Here is a 14,977-nt window from a genome sequence, read left to right as displayed (position 1 = left end):
CATGAATTCTATGCACTGAGATATTAATGTATCATCACACTTCTTTCGGTTCAACTTTAAACTTTCTGTGCCATTTTGTTTAAAAGTGTCACTTTTAGATTATTTATAGTTGGATCTTAATATTTAATCTGACTTTAGTTTTCTATTCTTTTAATTGATTAATAATTCGGTTTTGTTTATTGTAATTAGTCAGATCAAGATTTATTTCTGGTCTTTTATTTATTTATTTATTTAATTTTATTTCATTTCCAATGGATAGATCATGTTTCCTTTTTTGCTTTAAATTACATGAATTGTCATATATATATAGTCCTATTAATTGTTTTATATATATATATATATATATATATATATATATATATATATATTGTTTTACCTTAAGGCACATGCAAATTAGAATTTATTAATATAAGACCTTTTCCGGGGCGCCTGGGTGGCTCAGTTGGTTAAGTGTCTGACTTTGGCTCAGGTCATGATCCCGCCGTTTGTGAGTTCAAGCCCTGCGTTGGGCTCTATGTTGACAGCTCGGAGCCTGGAGCCTGCTTCAGATTCTGTGTCTCCCTCTCTCTCTGCCCCTTTCCTGTTCATGCTCTGTCTCTCTCTGTCTCTCAGTAATAATAAATAAACATTAAAAAATTGTTTTAAATATGTAAGACCTTTTCTGTAATTATAGAGCCTCCTAATTCATATGTAGCATGATATTTTTAGATCTACATTATAGGGTTAGTGTACATATTAAATTTGCTATATATTTTAAAATCTCTGCACAGAGAAACTATTAAATAATGTCTTATTCCTTAATTCTGTTTCTACAGGTGGCATTACACTGGTGGGATTGCATATAGAAAGAATCACATACAATTCATTGACAGTTTTTAGGAAGAGAATTCTTGTAATTTTTGTCAGATTTTTAGAAGCAATACCATTCATTGAATGATTCTCTTAAATGTCAAGATACCTGCTGTGGCACGCTAGCATTTTCTTCTATGGTGGGCATACTGATAGGTTCCTCGTCCAAAATAGGCTGACCAGTGTCTACTGTTGCACTTACAGTTCTACCCTTATAGGATTTCTGACTTCCCTGGGTGGATTTCTTCTTAGTGTACAATTCTTGCTCCTTCTTGGATGAAGTCTGCACTGCAAGAACCTGCTTGCTAGCTGAAGGGAGAAATATCACATTTAAGTGAAAATGTGTGAGATGCATAGTTATGACTGTGTTATTTAGGCATATCCTTTTATAAGACACTCAGAGGACAGATAAATTTGTTTTGTTTTAATAAGATAAAAAAGCAACATCACTGGCTTTGGAAATATTCTGGTCTTAAACAAATTTACCATAGTAGCATGTGATTTGCATACAGCAATGCATATTCTGAGCAACCACTGATTATATTAATTATGGTATATCATCAACAAAACTGAGCCTTACACAGTCATATGAAATAAAATATTTTACTATCCCTAGTCCATAATACTTCCCCAAAGACCCAATTTCTTAGATTGTAAATTTTGTGTAAAATTACAAATTTTATCTTAATCTTACAGCATGAGTACTGGTAAAGATCTTGCTCCTGAAAATTATATGACATATATTGAGATTCTTTAAAATTCCCAGGAGATAAAGCAAAACCTGAAGAGGCCTATATTTAAGATTTTGTTGCAGGGTCACTTCCAAGCCTTCTACATCTTTGCAATGGAGTTTATTTCTTCCTTAGTACAGTAGAATGTTTGCTTACAGAATAAATATCATAGTCTGTCATATCTTATTTCACTACAAATATCATGCACACACACACACATTTCTTTTTCTTTTCTTTTCTTTTTTTTTTTTTTTTTTTTGCAGGCAATTTTGGCAGGGATACTCTAAAAATACAGGTCATAAAGAATTCATAAATGAATATGCTTCCAAGAGGAGCAACTGAAAAACATTTAGAAAGAAAAAGGAATTTCAATGTCTACTTACATAATGAATAAATACAAATTAATAGCATCCCTTTAAAATTAATGTCCCATTTGAAATCTAAATAAAGAAAATATCTAACTCACAATAACAACTCTATCAATATCTATGGAGAAATTTTTAAATCTGTGAAATATAAAATAAGTCATGGATAAGTGGAAAAAATAGCTTTTACTTGCATATGAATTCAAACAACAAAGTTGTCTGTTCTCCTCAAATTAATCAATCTACATATTCAAAGGCAATCAGAAGGAAAATGATAGATTTTTACATCGTTTGAGGGGAGTTTGAAAAAACTGTATTGAAGTTCATCTAGAAATACAAATGTGAAAATGGAAGTATCTTGTAAAAGAAGAACAATTTTGGATAGTGGCTATAACTTTGGATTAATTTCTGAATTCTGTCCCAATTATCCTTCTACTCCATTTCTATTCCCTTCTTTGCCACATGTAAACTCATAAAATTATTTTTCAAATGTTTGCGTGTAATTCTCTTGGAATAGTAATTTTTGAAGTGAAATAATGATAAACCATATGACAAACCAGAAACAGTGTTTGACTTCACTAACTTCAAAGGGATTTGGAGAGGAATGTTGGGGTTAACTAGTTGTTTAAAGAGAAAACAGGAGGGGCGCCTGGGTGGCGCAGTCAGTTAAGCGTCCGACTTCAGCCAGGTCACGATCTCGCGGTCCATGAGTTCAAGCCCCGCGTCGGCCTCTGGGCTGATGGCTCAGAGCCTGGAGCCTGTTTCCGATTCTGTGTCTCCCTCTCTCTCTGCCCCTCCCCCGTTCATGCTCTGTCTCTCTCTGTCCCAGAAATGAATAAATGTTGAAAAAAAAAAAATTAAAAAAAAATAAAGAGAAAACAGGAAGCCACAAATACTATAGGAGAGTTGCACATAAGTGCCTGCTGACATTTTAGAATTAAGATATCCCTGCGTGAACACAACTATGAAATCTGTGTTGAGTGGAATAGAGTGAAGAAAACAGAACCAATTTAAAGAGTAGGAGCATCATTCAGACTAGCAAAACTTACTGGTACTCTGATGGTCTTCATGTATCAGAAGGAAGATATAAATGGCGTGCAGGCCAATTTGAATGAAAAGCCACACGCAGTAATGTGAACTGAGTACTGAAAACAACTCTGGGTGTATTTAAGGATGAAGGTCAAATAATGGCAGAAAAGGAAACAGGATCAAAAGAATTGCTTAATTTGTAATTTTACTCAAGTTCAACCTTACTAATCTAATATGGTACATTTCCCACTTAATAAAAGAAAATAAATAGAGCCCTGCTTTGGGTGCATCTATTTTAAAAAAGAGAGAAAAGAAAAAATATATATAAATATTAGGTAGAACATAGGTAAAAAGTTCTTTTTAGTAATTTGCTTCTATACTTAAGATAATCAACATAAGCACTATTGGGAATGAGAGTTCAGGAAGGATGCTGGCTATAAATTGTTATGTAAAGGTCAACTATAAGATATAATCAGTTATTTAAAAAAAAAAAGACACAATGGCAGTATTCAGGAAAAGCGCAAGGGATTTCTTCTTCTCTTGTTTATAATTTTCTGTCTCAAAATTTTCTACATTGGGCAATGTATTATTTTTATGGTCAGAATCAAGTTACTAAAATAACTGAATATGTAACTCAGTATCTCTATTTTCCATTATTTCAGAAATAATTTTATTTTATTAATTAATAGTTCTTATGACTATTACATTGAAAGTAATAGCTTCAAAACTTCTGTTAATTTTAATACATAAGAGTATTTTCTGAAAAGAATGAATGAGGGATAGAAGAACAGTGAAAAAATCTTTCAAAATAATATTTTAATTATTTCAATTAAATATTTATATATTCACATGAAATATGAAATATTTATATATTTCAATTATAATATTGTAATTCTTAGAATTATTAACAATTTGTTGATCTTCAGAGACTAATTTGACACACAAATGCAATCGTTTTTTAAAATATTTTACTATAATATCAGGTTTTACAGATTTAAATATTTATTTACTATTTTCTCTTAAATAAATCATTTTAAAATCAGTTATGTAAACATAAATATCTACTTATGGATCTAAATAACAAATTTAAAAAGCCACACTTACACTGGGAGCTCACAACTTTTTCACTCCCCAAGAAGTTAATTGCTGGGATTATAGCCTGGCCTTTCCCAATGGAGCTGACAATAGTTTCCTCATTTTCTAAGACCTGTAGCTTGATGAATGCATCTGATTTGGACGTCCGTACCTGCACTGTAACAGGATGTGGTGAAGCGACTTTAACTGAATACCTATAAGGAAAAACATTTGACTTGTAAGCAATTTATTGATCTTCAGTAAAAGAAACTGTGTAATTAGCTGATATGAAAATCTAAAAGTAAAACCATTTTGCAAAACTGACCCAAAACCTAGAAATATTATCGCTATTATAGACTTTGACAAAAGATCTCAATACGCTATGGTAAAATGAAATAGGTATAGGACATTCATCATCATCAACTCCAAACAGGAAATGCAACTTTTTGTTTGTATATGATAAACACCTATAAAACATGATAGATCTGCAAACTACTGACACATCAAATCTTTCCATTATACCCTCCTCTCCAGTCGAACAACAGGCAGCATCCTTCAAAACCTCACTCTTTACCATGTTTTCTTTGACTCATAAAAATACAGAGAAATCAAAATTAGTACCCAACGTCTATACTCTTGACCACGCAGGTTGGGAATCTTACAAAAAGATGAAACGTGTAGTATATTGCCATCCCAACCCCTCCCTTAATGCAACTGAAGAGGTTTTTGTTTTATCTTGTTTTTATTTTTCTTATTTTAGGTAAATCCTCATAAATAGGTGAATCCCCTATAAACTTTCAATTTCTCTATAAATTTTGCTTTTCCGTGTATCCTCTTTTTTTGTATCTTAAATCTCCCCTTTTTTTTTTAATTTATTTATTTTATTTATTTTGAGAGAGAGAGAGAGAGAGAGAGAGAGAGACAGAGGAGAGTACGTTTTGTTGTCTTTAACGTGAAATGGAAATCTCTTGCCTGATGAGGCCCCTCAGGGAAGGGTGCTGCTAACCTCTCTGGCCTTGCTGCTTGCCATCACCCCCTAGAACTCCACTTTGCAAACAAGTATTTTCAATTCCCTAAAAAGGTCACACACTTCTTAATTCCCGAATTTTCACGTATGCTCATGAAGCAGTTCCCTCCTCACCTTCCCCCAACTCTGCTTGATAGCTTTAGGACCAGCTTCTAGGATGAATTTAGGTATTGGGTTAAATATCACTTCTTAGTCTATTAGTGGCCCTGCAATGTGATACAGTGGTTTCCCATCAGAGTCCTTAAAATGTCTTATCACAGGGGCGCCTGGGTGGCTCAGTCGATTGGGCTTTCCAACTTCGGCTCAGGTCATGATCTCACTGCTGGTGGGTTCGAACCCCGCATTGGGCTCTGTGCTGACAGCTTGGAGCCTCGAGCCTGCTTCGGATTCTGTGTCTTCCCCTCTCTCTGCCCCTCCCATGCTCATGCTCTGTCTCTCTCTGTCTCTCAATAGTGAATAAATGTTAAAAAAATTTAAAAAATATGTCACAATTATTTTTTAATTGCTGGAATGTTTTCCTCCCACTTCTTTCCTTTATTCCCTTGCTTTCTAATAGCCAGTGTGCAAACATATGACGAAAGGCAGATGGATTAAAAAGAGAGTTTTGCCCCTTCTATTACCTACAGTTCATATGTTTTCTGTTAGTATTTTTTCTAAACTTTTACCTACATGTGAAATATATAAAGAAACATAAAAACAAAAAATACGCTTGGGATATACTCTATATATCGTTCTGTAATTTAATTTTACTACTGATTATTTTACATTACAAAATGTATGCATGTTTCTTAAAAGAAAAAAAAAAGTTCTAAAATACACATAAATAAAGGGGCACCTGGGTGGCTCAGTTAGTTAAGCGTCCGACTTTGGCTCAGGTCATAATCTCACGTCTCATGAGTTTGAGCCCGGCATCTGGCTCTGTGCTGACAGCTCAGAGCCTGGAGCCTGCTTCAGACTCTGTGTCTCCCTCTCTCTCTGCCCCTCCCTAGCTCGCACTCTCTCTCTCTCTCTCTCAAAAATAAATAAATATTTAAAAAGTTTTTTTTAACAAATAACTAAGGATTAGAGGGAAAAGTAGCCAGAATACAGTAAATTATATTTGTGCATATACTGTCAAATAGACTCAGGTGTTTCTTTAGAAGACAAATTTACCAAGACATATAGAATCTTTAAAACATATAATCTCTTTAAAATAATAAATAGATAATAATAATTTACGTTAATATTTACAATAAAATGTGCCTATCATACCTCTATTAATAGTGTAGAAAATATAGAAATGGGAGATTTGTAATAAAAACAAAAATAACCAAAGTAAATTGTTGCATATTCATACAAATGATTACTATGTAATCAAGAGTTTATAAAAAGTTTCAGTGGTACTGGGAAGTGTGCACACTGTAAAGTGAAGTAAAAAGGTCAGATTATAGGGTGGCTTTGTGGACTGAGTGTCTGACTTCAGCTCAGGCCATGACCTCACAGTTCATGAGTTCCAGCCCCGTATTGGGCTCTCTGTTGTCAGTGCAGAACCCTCTTTGTATCCTCTGTCCTCCTCACTCTCTGCCCCTCCCCCACTCACCCTCTCTCTCAAAAATGAATAAACATTTATATTAAAAAGTCAGGTTACAAAACTTTAATTATGTTATGATCTTAATAATGATAAACTGTGATTAGAATAAAATACTATACGAAAATACAATAGAATACTAACAGCGATTGTTTCTAGGTTGTTTCATTACAGGTGACCTTTACTTCCCTTTTTTTTTTAAGTTTATGTATTTATTTTTTGAGAGAGAGAGCACATGCAGGGGAGGAGCAGAGAGAGAGGAAGAGAGAGAATCTCAAGTAGGCTCTGTGCTGTCAGCATGGAGCCCAACACGGACAGGGCTTGAGCCCATGAACTGTGAGATCATGACCTGAGCTAAAACAGAGTCGGACACTCAACCAACTGAGACATCCAGGCGCCCTATTTCCTTAATAATATATTTATATGTTAAAAAATTTAACCGTAGTCAAGCCCAGAGCCCCATGTATCTAGAGGCTTAACCTCTCTGGCCACAGTCACTGAAGGACAACATGTCAGCACCCATCTGGTGGCCAAAAAAATGCCAATTTCAGGTATTTCCCTTTTGCCATATGCTATATATTACATATAATGCATATAATATACCTGAATAAAATTTTCTTGTCATTGGGTATGTAGTAATCCCTGATTTCCTTTATGGTGAAGGTATTGTTTGGAGAGTCTCGAGATAGGAATGGGAGTGGGTTATAAGAACCAATGAGGCGCAGTTTCCAACGTGAGGACAATACATATGTGTCACCAGTAAATGCTTCAGCCACGAATGTGTAGCCTTTCTAGAGAAAGAGAATTAGACAGAAGTAAGTCATACCATTACTAGTCTCTCAAATGTACACCATATGGTTTCCTAGTACTAAAATGCTTTATTATCTTGATAAATGTAAAGATCCCAAGATCTCTTGCTAAAAAAAAATTACTAGCATTGGGTTTTGAAATCCCTTTTAGAAAGTCCCATCTTACAATTTCCAGAGAAAATGAGGAACTCTAACACTTCTGTTTATGCGGATCCCAATCTATAACACAAAGTGCGTAACTCTGGGAGAGGATTGCTGTTTTCCTCCAATTCTTTTAAGGCTTCTTTAGGCAGATTTTTATCATCACATCATCCTAGAGTATCCCAATAACTTCTTACTTGATTTCCCTGTTTTTTAAATACAAGACGAGAAAAGCAAGAGTGCTCAGGGAAATGTAGTTCCCTTGCAATGTCAATTGGCAGATAAAGCTATCAAGTTAATAGCAGATATGGTTCCAGGGATCCCACATGTGAGTATGGGGATGAGCTCTTCAGGTTGCAGAAAAGAAGCAGCTGAGAAACCTGGGATGATGTCGTAGTGGGTAATAACTTGGTTCCACATAATTGGCTATCCATCGGCCCAAAATGCCAGTGAAGCAACAGCATGATATCATAATGAGATACAAAAGTTCAAAGCAATTCTGAGTTTATAATTCCAGACACTTCTTTTTTTAAAATTTTTTTAATGTTTATTTATTTTTGATAGAGAGGGAGAGTGTGAGTGGGGGAGGGCAGAGAGAGAGGGAGACACAGAATCCTAAGCAGGCTCCAGGCTCTGAGCTGTCTGCACAGAGTCTGACTCAAGGCTTAAACTCTCGAACTGTGAGATCATGACCTGAGCTGAAGTTGGATGCTGAACTGACTGAGCCACTCAGGAGCCCCAAGACACTTCTAATAAGGAAGAAAAATATAGATTTGCATTCCAGTTGATTCTGATGCAAAGGACACTGTCTTATGTGTTTAGATTTCCAGAAACGAAATATGAAATACATAAGACAGAATGAATTCAACACATTGCCATAAACATCTAGGAATATTAACCAGAATTATAATATCCGTAATGAGATGAGAATCACCACACCAATAAAAACTTTTTGACATTATATTGGGGCAAGGAAATAAGGGAAGATTTACACAGATTTACTGCTGTTTTCATTATTATTTGAGTTTGTGGTACTAATGCATTAAAGAAACAAAACAAAATTACATGACTCTGATTTTGTGTTTGCCTAGGCTCAGAGAATAATTTTAAGAGGGAAAATAAAGAGTTATAAGACGGTAGGATAGATATTGGTAAGTGAACGTCTAAAGCTAAACCAGTGATAGGGTTTTAAGAGAGAACCTGACTGTTCTAAACTACTTCAGGACTCCTGAATGACAGTAACATAATATTTAAATATTTGCAAAAGACACATATAATAAAGGACCGTTATCCAAAATATACAAAGACCCTTAAAACTCAACAATAAGAAAACAACCTGGTTAAAAAAATTTTAACAGACATCTCGCCAAAGAAGATACATAGATGGCAAATAAACATACAAAAAGATTCTCCACATCGCATGTTATCAGAGAAACTCAACCAACCATGAGATACCACTACATACATATTAGAATAGTGAAGATCCACAACACTGAAAACACCAAATGTTGAGGATACAGAGCAACAGAAAGTCTCATTCATTGCCAGTGGGAATAAAAAATGGTACAGGCACTCTGAAGGATAATTTGGTGATTTCTTATAAAACCACACATATTCTCATTATTCAGTCCAGCAATAGTGCTCCTTGGTATTTACCCAGAGGAGTCGAAAAATTATGTCCGTACAAAAACCTGCACACAGATGTATGTAGGTGCTTTAGCCATAGTTGCCATAACTTGGAAGCAGCGAAAATGTCCTTCAGTAGGTGAATCAATAAACTTTGATACATGCGGACAATGGAATATTATTACTACAAAGAAATGGGCTATTAAGTCATAAAAAGACAGGGACAAAATTTAAATGCGTGTTTTTAAGTGAAAGAAGCCAATCTGAAACGGCTACATACTATAAGATTCCAACTTTATGACACTCTGGACAAAGTAAATCCCCACAGAAAAAAAGATCAGGGATTGCAAGCGGGTGGGGGAAGGAGAATACATAGGTGGATCACAGAATATTTTTATGGCTGTGAAAACCCTCTTTATGATACCGTAATGATGGCTACATGTTATTTTATATTTGTCCAAACCCAAAGAATGTACAGCACCATCAGTGAGCCATAATGTATAAACTATGGACTTTGGGAGATTATGATGTGTCAATGTAGGATGATCAACGTAATAAATGTGGCACTCTGGGGGGGGGCATGTTGATAATGGGGGAGGCTATGCATGTGGGGGGGGGCAGGGCGATTATGAGAAATCTCTGTACTTGCCTCTCTATTTTGCTGTGAACTTAAAACGCCTATTTATTGTTAATATAACATGCAATGAAGTCTTAAAAATTTTTTAATCTTATTTTTTTTAATCCCTAAAACAACTCAAAAGAGCTATCCGGTTTTTTATGGAGTTAGTATTTTTTTAAATTTATTGTTCATTCCCATACACCAGTATTCATGTCTTAATTTGTGTAAAATACTGCAAAGAATCATAGGCTGAAATGAACTTTCAAAGTCAATTACAGCCATAGTTCAAAAAGAAAGACGAAAAGGTTCAAAGTTATCCAGCTGAAGAATGAAGAATCAGGGGGAAAAAAAAGTCCCGACTTGCAGTGTAGGTATGTACTGCCTTTTGTTATCCTTCCCTCTTAGAGGAGATAACCCAAAACCCAAAGATGAGATTCAAATAGAGAGGCAACATGATTTGAGCGATCATCAGATTAGGATCTACCATCTGGCAGAAATAAAGTGTCAAGTGCTTTTTAAGGAATCTGAGTATCCCTATAAAAGACTGGGGGTGGTAGGTAAGGAGTGGCCACGTAATCACAAATCTTCTGAAATATTTAGGCATAGAGTAAAGCCCAGAGGAAATGAGGCAACCAGCTGATTTGATCAAATAACAGGACTAAATGAACCCTTCAGCTCCATTTCCATTTTAAGAGTTTGTATGATTTTATGATTTTAATAAGAATTTCCAATGCTTTCCTTCTGTCATACCTTCTTTGGAGAGAAGACAAAAAGAGAGCTGAGAGGTGAATGTTCTAGCACTCACGTTAAATACCTCAGGTTGTCAAATAAATGGGACTTCCAGAAAAAAAGACCAGGACCCTTATTCCTCTTTTAAGCAGATTGAAAGCACATGTGCTCTAGCTTCTCCTGGAATCTTGCGAGGCACTGGCTTCTCACTGTCACTGTATCATATGAGGAGAATACATTTTGCACCTACCTTATTCTTTGTGTAATGATAAGGCACCACTTTTTGGAACACTTTTGGCACTCGTTCCATTGTGTCATTGTTAACAACATGGAGCATGCAGACTGGAAGCGTGGTATATACTTTGGGAAGCAAAATCATATCTTGAGGAAACAAAAATGTTTCTCTGTAATTACAAAAGCATAAACTTTCTCTTGACATGAATCATACAGAAAGTTCGAAATTAGGTTTACTGCCAAGAAATAAAAAAGTAAGTGTGAAGTTTCAAATAACTAGAAAGTACACATATTGGTTTCTTAATTATTAATATACTTTGTCATATAAATGAAAACCCTTTAAAAATCTCATTTTGTGGGGCGCCTGGGTGGCGCAGTTGGTTAAGCGTCCGACTTCAGCCAGGTCACGATCTCGCGGTCCATGAGTTCGAGCCCCGCGTCAGGCTCTGGGCTGATGGCTCAGAGCCTGGAGCCTGTTTCCGATTCTGTGTCTCCCTCTCTCTCTGCCCCTCCCCCGTTCATGCTCTGTCTCTCTCTGTCCCAAAAATAAATAAACGTTGAAAAAAAAAATTAAAAAAAAAATCTCATTTTGTAAGTTATTTGTGACTTTTACTTAGTAATATTACTTGAAAATGAAATTATTTATCTCTATATAGAAAGCACTTGCATTTATTATATTATTTTTTCATACACATAAAAATTTCTAATAATTAACTTCACATTCTTCATATTTCATTTAAAGAAACATGGATAAAAATTCCTATAATATCTCAGTAATTTATAGCAGGTGGAGAAGAAGTGCTAACTTGTGAAAGTCAGCTAAAAGTTTGTAGTTTCACTACTACCATGAATAAAACTACACATATGAATACTGCATGCCTTTAAAGGTGACATCATATGACAATTTATGATAACCTCACCTGAATACTATAAACCAACTATTTGGTGGCTGGTCTGCATATGTCACAGTATAGTCGGCAAAAGCAATCTTAGTCTCTTCATCTTGATAGCATGGATAAGATTCAACAGACTTGCACTTGCTTTTAAACATTAGTCTAGAAATGTAAAAATAATTTAAGTTGCAAAGGCCAAGACAACTTCTAAAATAAACTTTATGTACACAAAAATAAATAGGCGAAACAACATAAAAGACCACAGTCTATTGTTGGCTGGATTGAGTCCTTAGTCAAAGGCTGAGGGCTCATGGTGCATGGCTCCCAGGTGGGGGACTCCCATTCCAGGTCAACCATGAAAGATGTCTCTCAAAGATCTCTAAAGTTATCTGAAGTTCTTAATCAAAGGAGAACTTAATTCATGATTGAGAAAGTAATTAAAGTTTCTGGGTAGGAAATCAGCACCAAAACTCAAACTATAAGGGTAGGAAAATGAGAAACAGGCAAAGTAGCAGTAAAACTGGGTGGAGGCCACTGAAGGTATGAAATTGACATAGGGAATCAATACAGAATATAGTTTAAGGCATGGATTTGTAAAAAAAACGAATAAAACAAACAAAAAACCCCACTAAAGACATGAACAAGGAAAGAATGTCAGAGTTTTCCTTCTACATGATTTCTGGCCCATAAGGGAATGGTGCGTGCAACTGGCTAAAACAATTACGGGTAGAGATTTCTCTGTTTCCTCCTGGAAGGCTGCGGCTTATCTCAGAACAGGATGAGAGTGATGTGAAAGATCCTCTATGTTCTTGTCCTCCCACTCTGCCAGGAACTGGATCTAGCTTCAGTAGCACAAGGAATCTAGGGTCTTTGGAATAATGTCGATGGAATTTGCTGGGATGGAAGCCATCATGGCCATAGAAAATGGTTCTGGGGGCGCCTGGGTGGCGCAGTCGGTTAAGCGTCTGACTTCAGCCAGGTCATGATCTCGCGGTCCGTGAGTTCGAGCCCCGCGTCGGCTCTGGGCTGATGGCTCAGAGCCTGGAGCCTGTTTCCGATTCTGTGTCTCCCTCTCTCTCTGTCTCTCTGCCCCTCCCCCGTTCATGCTCTGTCTCTCTCTGTCCCAAAAATAAATAAACGTTGAAAAAAAAAATTAAAAAAAAAAAAAAAAAAAAAAAAGAAAATGCTTCTGTATTAGAGGTCAAGACAGAGCCAGAGGTGTTCTTGCCTTCCAGAAGGCATGGCTTAACTATACTGTCAGTGAGAAGCAAAGCCATGAGAGTCTTATGGGGCATAGGATCCACATGTTCCATTTGACCATTGGTCTTTGATGATGGGAGAAAATTGACAGATTTACCCTTGCGGCAGTTGTAAGCCTTGGAGGGAGTCATGAGAACTAAGATTGACACATATCCTGGTTTGCCTGGGGCAGTCCTGATGTATGCTCATAATCCTGGCATAATTATTAATAGTGCTCCTTCTGTCCCTTTTGGAAAAGTGTCCCAGTTCAAATGATAAATACCCTGACCACGCTAACTAGGAACTATGACGTGATGGTCTTTCAATGCAGAGCACCACTACCAATCCCATGGGAACTGGCCTAACCCAAATGTGGGTGTTGGCTGAGCCAAAGCAGCCACTAAGCAGGCGACCTCGGGAATTGTAATGGGAGCAGCCACCATTCTAAGGTAAGGGAAGGATTTAGAGGCATTCCAGTTACTATTCCCATCATACATTTCACACTTTTTCATAAGCCTTAGGATATTCTAGTGCATATAGGGCCATCAAAATCCTGATATACTATATAGAATATCTTGAATGACCCAGAGAACTGACCCAGAGAAATATTTCCAAAAGACTTGGAAGATTTTAACTTTGCATCCTAGTACAGAAAGAAAGTTATACCCGTAAACTGAGCCTTGCCCAAAGTTCACTTGGCGAAGTTCTGCCCCTTAAGATCTGGCAATGTAAGGCTAGGCTGCAGGACCTCAAAGTTCCCATTCAGTAGTAATAATAAAGCAGTATTTACAATTGCTAATGTTCTGTAATGACTCAATCTGTAGCTTGTGGTAAGTACTTTTCCTGTGTTACCTTAATTTATCTTTACATCCTTATGAAGGAATAGTACTGTGAGGTACGTTTTGTTTTCCTTATATTAAAATTGTTATTTCCCTATATTAAATATTAGTAATAAAATTTTAACTTTAGAAAGAATAAGAGACTTACCCCAGGGTACACATCTGATAATTAGTAGAGCTGCAGTTAGTATAGGTCTTATACTGAAAGATGGGCTTTTGACCAAATAAGAGAATCCAGCTAGGGTGAGGAGGTAGCTTTGGATGCTCCTGCTATTTACATTTAAAGATCAGTCAGCCATGTCAGTTTCATCCATCCAATAGATGTGGGTCTAGAACTCAAACTATTGAAAGAGCATGGCCCCTGTATTGGATGGTCACTGAATTTCTAAGAAATGCTCTTGGCTATGGTGGAAAGAACACCTGGAGAGGAACAGTGGCCCCCCTGATATAGTTCTGCCTATGTTTCAAAGACACCTACACCTCAAATACACCAGCTCCCTAACAGGGGAGCTCATAGTTTTGACACTTCGTTTACATGGAAACTATATATAATTTCTGGCCCAGAGATCTTCCCCAGAATGCAAAGGCAGGTTAGAGAAGAAGGGTTGTGCCCTTTCTTTGTGTCCGCTCAGCTGGAATCTCAGGCAAAAGGGTTGCCCTTTTAGAAAACACATTCTGGAACAAAAGTGAGTCAAGCTGGATGATCAGCTATCGGCAGCATCTGTGAGCCAGGATTACGGTGAGGTGAGTGAGACTCACTTTCAGGGTGAGGCAAATACTATAAAGATTTGGATTTCTTCTGTGTTTAAAATTTTGATATTTGACCACTGTGCAATTTTGTTTCACTATCTTTAGGTTATTCAAAATGTTTATATATTTTCATATGTAATTTTCTATTTGTCTCTTACTTACAAACAGAAATCTAATTGTTATTTTATATCGACCTTGTCTCTGACAACTTTTCTTAATTCTCTCATTAATTCTAATAATTTTTCTGCAGATTTTAAAAAACATCCTACATATACAATTATGTCATCTGTAAACAGTGGTGGTTTTATTTTTTTCCCTTCAAATACCAATGACTTTTATTTTGCTCTATTGCCATTTTGCCCTTCTCAGAATTATGCCAGGTTTATCATGAATGGAAGTAGTCAGGCAGACGTTTTTGTCTCATTTCTAAACTTAAGAAAAAGCTTTCAAAATTCT

General features: G+C 36.2%; 1 protein-coding gene across 4 annotated transcripts in view; it reads right to left on the bottom strand.

Moving 5' to 3' along the window:
- The window catches only part of ADGB (androglobin), a 164,736-nt gene that overhangs the window by 35,804 nt on the left and 113,955 nt on the right, over positions 1–14,977 (bottom strand). For all 4 annotated transcript variants that reach the window (XM_045499942.1, XM_045499943.1, XM_045499944.1 and 1 more), the window contains 5 exons: positions 11,721–11,855; positions 10,817–10,970; positions 7,246–7,433; positions 4,079–4,263; positions 959–1,158 (listed from right to left, as the gene is read on the bottom strand). In XM_045499942.1, the coding sequence (XP_045355898.1) occupies positions 959–1,158; positions 4,079–4,263; positions 7,246–7,433; positions 10,817–10,970; positions 11,721–11,855 (862 nt within the window). The remainder of the gene's footprint in view (positions 1–958; positions 1,159–4,078; positions 4,264–7,245; positions 7,434–10,816; positions 10,971–11,720; positions 11,856–14,977) is intronic.

This window comes from Leopardus geoffroyi, chromosome B2 (assembly GCF_018350155.1).
Source record: "Leopardus geoffroyi isolate Oge1 chromosome B2, O.geoffroyi_Oge1_pat1.0, whole genome shotgun sequence".
Classification (NCBI taxonomy): Eukaryota; Metazoa; Chordata; class Mammalia; order Carnivora; family Felidae; genus Leopardus; species Leopardus geoffroyi.
This window is presented reverse-complemented; position numbering and strand designations above follow the sequence as displayed.